This window comes from Mastomys coucha, unplaced genomic scaffold, assembly GCF_008632895.1.
Source record: "Mastomys coucha isolate ucsf_1 unplaced genomic scaffold, UCSF_Mcou_1 pScaffold14, whole genome shotgun sequence".
NCBI lineage: Eukaryota > Metazoa > Chordata > Mammalia > Rodentia > Muridae > Mastomys > Mastomys coucha.
Window position 1 is genome coordinate 103,327,642 of NW_022196896.1, and position 7,416 is coordinate 103,335,057.

At 50.4% G+C, this 7,416-nt stretch overlaps 1 protein-coding gene across 3 annotated transcripts in view; it reads right to left on the reverse strand.

The window, feature by feature from the left end:
- Positions 1 to 3,813, reverse strand: part of Epha4 (EPH receptor A4) — a 143,548-nt gene extending 139,735 nt beyond the window's left edge. Inside the window, exons 1-2 of one of the 3 annotated variants that reach the window (XM_031368115.1) lie at positions 3,667 to 3,813; positions 411 to 478 (exon numbers count right to left, since the gene is read on the reverse strand). In XM_031368115.1, the coding sequence (XP_031223975.1) occupies positions 411 to 478; positions 3,667 to 3,757 (159 nt within the window). In that variant the 5' untranslated portion in view covers positions 3,758 to 3,813. The remainder of the gene's footprint in view (positions 1 to 410; positions 479 to 3,666) is intronic. The other 2 variants (XM_031368116.1, XM_031368117.1) reach the window with 2 other exon arrangements.
- Positions 3,814 to 7,416: the final 3,603 nt, after the last annotated feature.

Sequence of the window (7,416 nt, forward strand, 5' to 3'; positions counted from 1 at the left end):
TTTTTTTTTTATTCTCCTTCTTCATCTGGAAGCAGAACAATTGCTCTAAAATTAACCCCGCCAGGACTCCATGACCACCAGAGCAATAGGCATAAATTCTAATTTGGTCTCCAGATCGTATTTCTTGTCGGTATTTTAGTTTTAAATAGGCATCTGAGTCTATACTTTCACCAATCTCCTAATTTTGAAGCCCCTTTCTGCCCTTTTGGTTTCTAGCTCTTCCATGACAGAACTATCCAAAGGGAGTATTGGATTTCTCCAACAAAGCGTAATTCACTTCATAGGCCACAGCGGAAATCTGACCCCCCTCACCACAATCACTGAGAATCAAGCCATTAGACTCTCAGAAAGTGGCTAATCACTCTTTTTTTTTTTTTTCCTTTTGCCTCAGAGAAGGCCTCAGAACTTACCCCTCCTTCCAGAGGGCTTGCTATCCACCCAAGCTCTCCCTGAACAGATCTGGAATCCAATAAAGTAACTGCAAAAAAAAATATATAAAAAACACAAAGGAAAATAGATTAATTTCCAATTGCAAAAAGCCAATAATACAAAAACCATTTGCCTGAGCGGTTCCATATGTGTTGAGGGTGCGAATAGCCAATCTGATCAAAACCGAAACTCGGGCCCACTTATGTAAATAACCACTCCCCACACGATCCTCTCCCCTCTTCAAATCTGTAGGTTCTTATTTATTTTACTTGCTTAGCATTTAAAATTCCATCTGAGAACCCGGTTGATTCATTTTTTCTTTTCCCTAAAAAGGATGAATAGGGCATCTCAAGCACAATTCAAACAAAATCAATCTATCAGTGTAGGACAGCAACACCAGAGAGCAGAGTCTGCATTCATCTCTGTCTGCTATCTACTAGCTGTATTTGTTTTTGCAAGCCTCAGATGACCACATAACTCACCGGTGGTGGTGACAGACCCACAAGTGAATGCTATCGGAGGACCTGAAGGGTCAGGGGAAATGCTCTTCCTCCCCATCCCCTTAAGTCCCACCACCACCAACTAAACACAGGCCCCCTGTATTCACCCTCTGCTTTTTAAAATTTCTAAGTTTTTAAATATCTTTTTAAAAATATCTAAGCAAGGAGGCCTGCCAGATGGGTAAGGTTAAAATTCAAACGCACTGAAGTAGCCTCTTTTTCCTAGGTCCTTTGGAGGACAACCGAGATGAGCCCTCTCCACCTCCAGGAAATGGCTGGTTTGAATTTTAGGTATGGAGTGCTGCCTAATGGATTTAGTATGCTTGCGCTACACCTAACATTGGGCCTCCAAGCTAGGGGGAAGGGAGAAGACGTCTCTAGAGCTGCGGTACCCTTCTCAGGGTGGTGCCTACGACACCACAGTGAGAGGCAATGAATTCGAAACCTAGCCACATTGCCTTTCCCACCACGATCTTCAGGCCTGGGGTCGAAAGGCCCATCTAAAAGGAACCCTTTGGGTTATTAATTTGATCAGGGAGGCTGACTCTTCAGGCTGGGGGAGGGGTGGGAATGGGAGGCCCCTGTCTTGGAGGCCCGAGTACCCCAACTCTGTCTCACCCCCAGGGCCTGGAATTCTGCCCACCTCTCCCCTCACTTTACCCCTCAAATCCAGGAAGCTAAAAAAACAGCCCCTTTGCCCTAGCTCTCCGAAAGATCCTTATTCCTGGGGTCTATTAATTATTCTAAAATGTAGAGCCTTTCCCGGGTCGTTCCCGCCTGGAGTTGTGCTCCCATCTCTTCCCGGTCCCTAGAGAAAAGCCCGCTACATCCACTTGGATTTATGTAAGGTGGATTAGGGACACAAAGGGAACAATAAGACCCAATTTACAAAAAAAGGGAGGGAGTAGAGAGGGAGGGTAAAAGGGAGAAAAGGAAACGTGACGGGAATAAAAAGCAACAAAATGAATTAATTTTTAAGGGAAGGAGGGGCAAAGGGGGTGCAGCCCCCCTCTATTTCAACATTAGCCTACGGTTCCATCGAGCGCCTTTTTGTCTAGGGCGCCCAGTCTTGCTTCCCAAAGGAAAAAAAAAGGGAGAAATTAAAGGTTAAAAAAAAAGAACCCTAATTTTAACTGTCTCTACGTCTGGGGCGAGAGAGGTCTCTGGGGACACTTAACAAGTGTGTAAAGTAAGTAGCCACAGCCAGGAGAACGCGAGGTACGCGGTTCCGCTCAGAGGAAAAGCCCCAGGGACTGAGCGGCAGCGGCTGCCGAGGTGCTAAATCGAAGCCACAAACCCTGGAATGAGGAGATGGAGTAGGGGAGAGACAACTCTTCTACTCCCACTGCTTCCTCCTCCGCCCCGGCAGTGCCTGTGGGCAGGTGTATGACAGTGTCCAAACCTCTGCCGGGAGAGCTCCGGGTACCCTCTGCCTAGCCAAGCCTAAGTTGGTTTTTGGCTCCCTCCTTCGGAAAAGAAAAAATGATAGTGGATTGCACAGGAATAGCTAGATGGATTGATGCCTGGGGAGACGGAGGATGGATGGATAGATGGATGTAGGGAGTGGGATGAATCGATGGGACAGATGCACAGCTAATGCGAGCAGGTTGGAACACGAACAGAGGCCGGAGCCCAGGTTCGCACACTGTGCGCAAATCGTCCAGGTTCATGCAGACATCCGCGCCAGGCACACATTTGCCCTCAAACACACCACACCACACACACACACACACACACACACACACACACACACACACACACACACGAGAGGAGGGGGAGAGAGACAGAGACAGAGAGACAGGGACACACACACACACACAGAAATAAACACACAGAGAGTGTTCTTTTCCTTCTAGGCCCATCACAAACTAAATGGTCATCACCTCTCCCCTCACCTCGGACAGAAACACAGACAAACAATCCTTCCAGCCCGTCTCAACAGACAAACAGAAAAGAGCACACGAATGGGTCTCGCCGGTCATGTCTGTCCTTCTAGACTAGTCCAGTACACCCTTCCGGAGAGAGAAGCTTAAAGTGGGATTGTTTAACTCCCGGGCTGGTCCCCTAGGTTTGCTGGATGATCTAAGGATCTTGGGTAGAGGAGAGGTAGGCCTGCGATTGCAACCTCCAGGGTACGCGGCCCGATGGAGAAAAAGGTGTCTGAGGCCCGGTGCTAGAAATCAGGTCACCGGCGCCCGACAAGCGGCGCCACCGCCGCTGCGCTGCGAGACCAAGCAGCCGGGTCCCGGGAAGCGCAGCGCTGGGAAAACTTTGCAGAAACCCGGGCTCGCAAGGCTTGGACAGAGGCCGGGCGCGCTAAGCCTTCACTGCGCTCTACATTTGCGTTTCCCTTCTCGCCTATGCTGCTGATGGAGAGGACTTTGCTCACACGTTTTTTTGTTTTGTTTTCAAATCCCGGTGTATCCCCTCGGGGCGCCTGGAGCCGGCCCAGCAGGCGGATGCTGATAAACTTTGGCCTTTTGCTACAAAGTTGGGCAGAGTGGCAGCTTGCTTCGGTCGCCCCTCTCAGTTCAGACTGCCTGATCCTCCTCAGTCCCTACTTAAGAGGATCCTCTCTGTCCCGCATCCTTCTCCGGAGTGGGAACGCGAGGCTCACGCCGCGCTCTCCACCCCCCCGCCCCCCATCCTAAACTGGTTCTAAGCTCCCGAAGACCATTCATCAGTGAATCACCCCCACTCCGGGTCCCGAACCGCAAAAGGCCTGCCCGGCTCTTACCTTCATTCGCGGGGTATACCCTAGAACCGGTGACAGCGTCGCTAATTCCAAAGAGAAGCGAAAAGAGGAAGAAATAGAAAATCCCAGCCATGGTTCGCCGGTGCCAACGCTGCTCCTGCCGCTTCTATCCCAGTGGAATAAATGCTTAAGTTAGGAGTGCAGCAGTCTGAAGACATTGCCAAGAGGGTGGGCCCGGCCCGTGACGTACACCCGCCAGTCCGGAGCTGGCGACCAATGGCAGTGCAGAACCGGCGCCAGGTCCCCACCCCCTCCGCGCAGAGCCCACCCCCGAGGTCCCGCCCCCTCCAGCCTCCGCAGGGCTCAAGGTCTCCGGAGGCTGGCTCCTCAGCAGTGATGGGTCGGTGCCCCCACGGGAGCCCCCCCGGACCTTGACTTGATCCTCGGGGATCGATTCTTTGGACGGCAGAGGGAACTTCGAGAGACTCTGAAAGGACGGAGGGGAAGGCCAGACAATGTTGGCAGTCCCCGCCGGGCCCCAAGTCCGGAGGTGTGCGAGGAAGAAAAGACTCCTGTTGAGATGAAATAAGTCTGAAGTTGACCTGCACCTTGGCTCTTGCCCCTTGCCGAGGTCGTCGGGTCGCTGTACCGCACACCCCAGCTCAGGTCGGGCACTCTGCTTCACGCAGCCACCCTCATTGCCAGGTTCTGTGTCTTTATGGCGCTCCTCCGTGGGAAATGCTTTGGGCTGGGGGACTTTCGTAGCTTGATAAATTCCTTTCCTTTTTAGTTACCAAGGGGGCCCAGTCGTCTCCGCTTGTCCCCAATCTTTCTAACGTCGGGAAGTAATCCCTGGTCAGGTCCGGTTGTTCATTTCGACCGAGCCCACTACCGGACTAAGAAGGGAGAAATCACCTCGCAACAGCTCTGGCTTATCGGGAACTCACTGTACAGTTTCCAAGGATAGTCCCTGAAACCGCGTCTAGCCGTTCCGGGACACCTAGGTGTAAAAGGGGAAGGGTGTAAGAATGCGAACACCTGCTGCACCGAAGGGACAGACGGAGGGTCGCAAGCTGCCTGGAGCAGCTACTGTGACTCTGAGCTCCGACGTCTCCCCGGTGCTGATGGGGACAGTCTCCCAGGAGACCAAGATGAGAGACCCTACCCGCAGAAACTTGTCCCACAACCCCGCGTTGTTTTGTGTGCCAACCATCGACTTCCCAGGGACGCAGACACCATCGGGTCCTCCGATGCTCAGGCCACCGGGGAAGCCAATTGAGTGCCAACCGCAGACATCTAGCTATCTGGGGACCCGCCCCGGTTGAAACTGGGTGGCTGCTCCTCAGGCGTTGGAAGGATTGGGATTCCAAAAGATCCACCTTCGGTGCTCCCCTCAAGCTGCCCCTCCTTTGGCTCTCTCTCGGGCCAGATTTTCCTCCTCCAAGTCTGGGTCTCAGCCTGAGATCTATGCCTGGAGTGGAGGCACTTTGCAAACAGCGGGGGCAGAGGCTCTACGTGAACCAACTGCGCCACCTGCCGGCCAGATGCGGGAGCGCGCGGGCCGGGAGCAAGGCAGAACGGACAAAGACCTTAGCCAGCCAGCCAGCTAGGGTGTCCAAGTCCGGCTAGTAATTAATTTATCGATTTGGCCACGTCCTCCCATACTAGGTACGGGAAATCCTGTCTCACCTCCTTCCGCCTACACTACCAAAAATGGACTCGGAAAACGTTTCATGGAGGAACTTCACGTTCAATGGATTTCATGAGTAGCTCGCTCCCTAAAATGGGAATATGGAGTAAAAAATCCGAGCATCGCGGCAAGGTGTGGAGCAGGTAGAAAATCGAGCGTAGGTCCAGGCGCTTTCTGCTTATTGTCCTGAAGGACCGATCGCGCTTCTCGTCCAGGGCTGGAGAACTGTGCTTGCACACTCAGACCCGGGCTAATCTCACCAGCAACTTTTGCAGAAGGAGAGTGCGACGATGGGCAGTAGCTGAGACGGTTGTCCAGAGGGACAGCGTCTAAGGCTCTTGGCATTTTGACTCTGCGGTTTGGAAAAGCCTATTGGAATGTCACCCCACCGGGCAAGAGGATTTCCGTTATTGTAGCTACTGATTTTACATCAGTGAAGCGCACGGTGGGGGGGGGGGGGTAATTATGCACGCGGGAATGTGTGTGTGTGTGTGCATAAACTATTAAAAATAACCGCACTAAGGCATCTTTTAAAAAGTCTCGATTCTTACATGTGTCTTTCTGGCTTTTACAGACAAACAAACAGATAAAGATCTAGGTCCCCATGGTTTGGCACTCAGATTGAGAAAGGGAAAGAGCAATCCGAATTCTTGGAAAACATTTTTAAACAATAGGTGCCGGTTGTGTCTCGGCAAGAGAGTGAGTACTGTGTATTTTCTATAGTTGAAACAGAAAACTACCTGCCCGTCTCGTTGAAAGCAGCAACATCTCCAAAGCATGCATCCCACCCCATGTGCACACTAAACATAACTGTCTTTTCTGGCTTCAGATGCCTGAGAAAGCAGGGCTGAAGCAAGGACACAGCCTCCCCTGGCCTACCCTCCCTTTCTCTCACTTCTCAAGCCTCAGGGCAACCCAGCTTCTGAGAGAACCAGGAAACTAAAGGCTAACTGGGGGGGTGGGGGGCGTGCAGAGGAGGAGGAAGCCCTGTAACCTCAGTGAGATCACTGGGCAGCTGTCCCCTGACCCCCAAAGAGAACACTCTCCTGGCCATTGGCATTACACCTAGCCCGAACGAATACGATTCTTTAAGTGGTGCAGAAATGAAAACAGTGCTAGCCCTGGTGACCACCAATGCAGAACTGCCCTGTGCAGTGTCTACTCTAAGACCCTGGGGGTTTCTAGTGTTCCCCTCTTTATAACAAGCCAGTGGAGTCACATAAACACAAGAAAATGATAGAATTGCAGCTACCACCAAAACCACTTGCCAATAAAATAAAATAATTCACACGGTGTGGCATACACCTTCAGTCCCAGCACTCTAGAGGCAGAGACCAGCAGATCTCTTGTGAGTTCCCGGGCACTCTGATCTGAATAGTGATTTCTACCCACGCTACATAGTATGACTGTGTATCAATACAGGCAAACATTAAATAAACATAAAATTAAATACCTGAATTTATTTAGGTGAAAGGGTTCTACCCATAAGAACTCAGGTATAATTTGGGAATACTAAGGGACATGTCTCTTTTTGCTCTCTCCACTCATGGCCAGGGCCGGGCAACTACTTCTCTCTCTCTGCCTATCTCTGCCTCTGCTACCCTCTTAACTCACCTCCCCATGCCCTATAGAATAAACTCTATTCTATACTAAAAATAATAATAATAATAATAATAATAATAATAATAATAATAATAATAATTGTGCTAAGAAGCATACCGAGAAGGATAATTTAGATAACCTTTTGTCTTTTTGGTATTTTGCCTACCACAAAGATTTGAACTTACAAATTAGACTGCGAATGCTCAGTTGAATTAAAGCTATATTTTAAAACCTTTTTAACATTACTAATACCAATTTGTGTGTGTGTGTATGAAGCATATATTTGAAGGTATCTGAAGCGTCTAGGAAAAAAAGATTCAGATGTCCTGACAGATAGTGAGCCACATGTCACGTGAGGGCCAGGAGGAAGAGGAAGAGGATGGGAATCGAACTCTGACCCTATGAAAGTGCAAGTGCTCTGAACACCCCCATCCCCACCCCCCAGGCATCTCTTTTGCCTCCATGTCAGTCTTTATACCTATAAACTACTTACTGTAGCT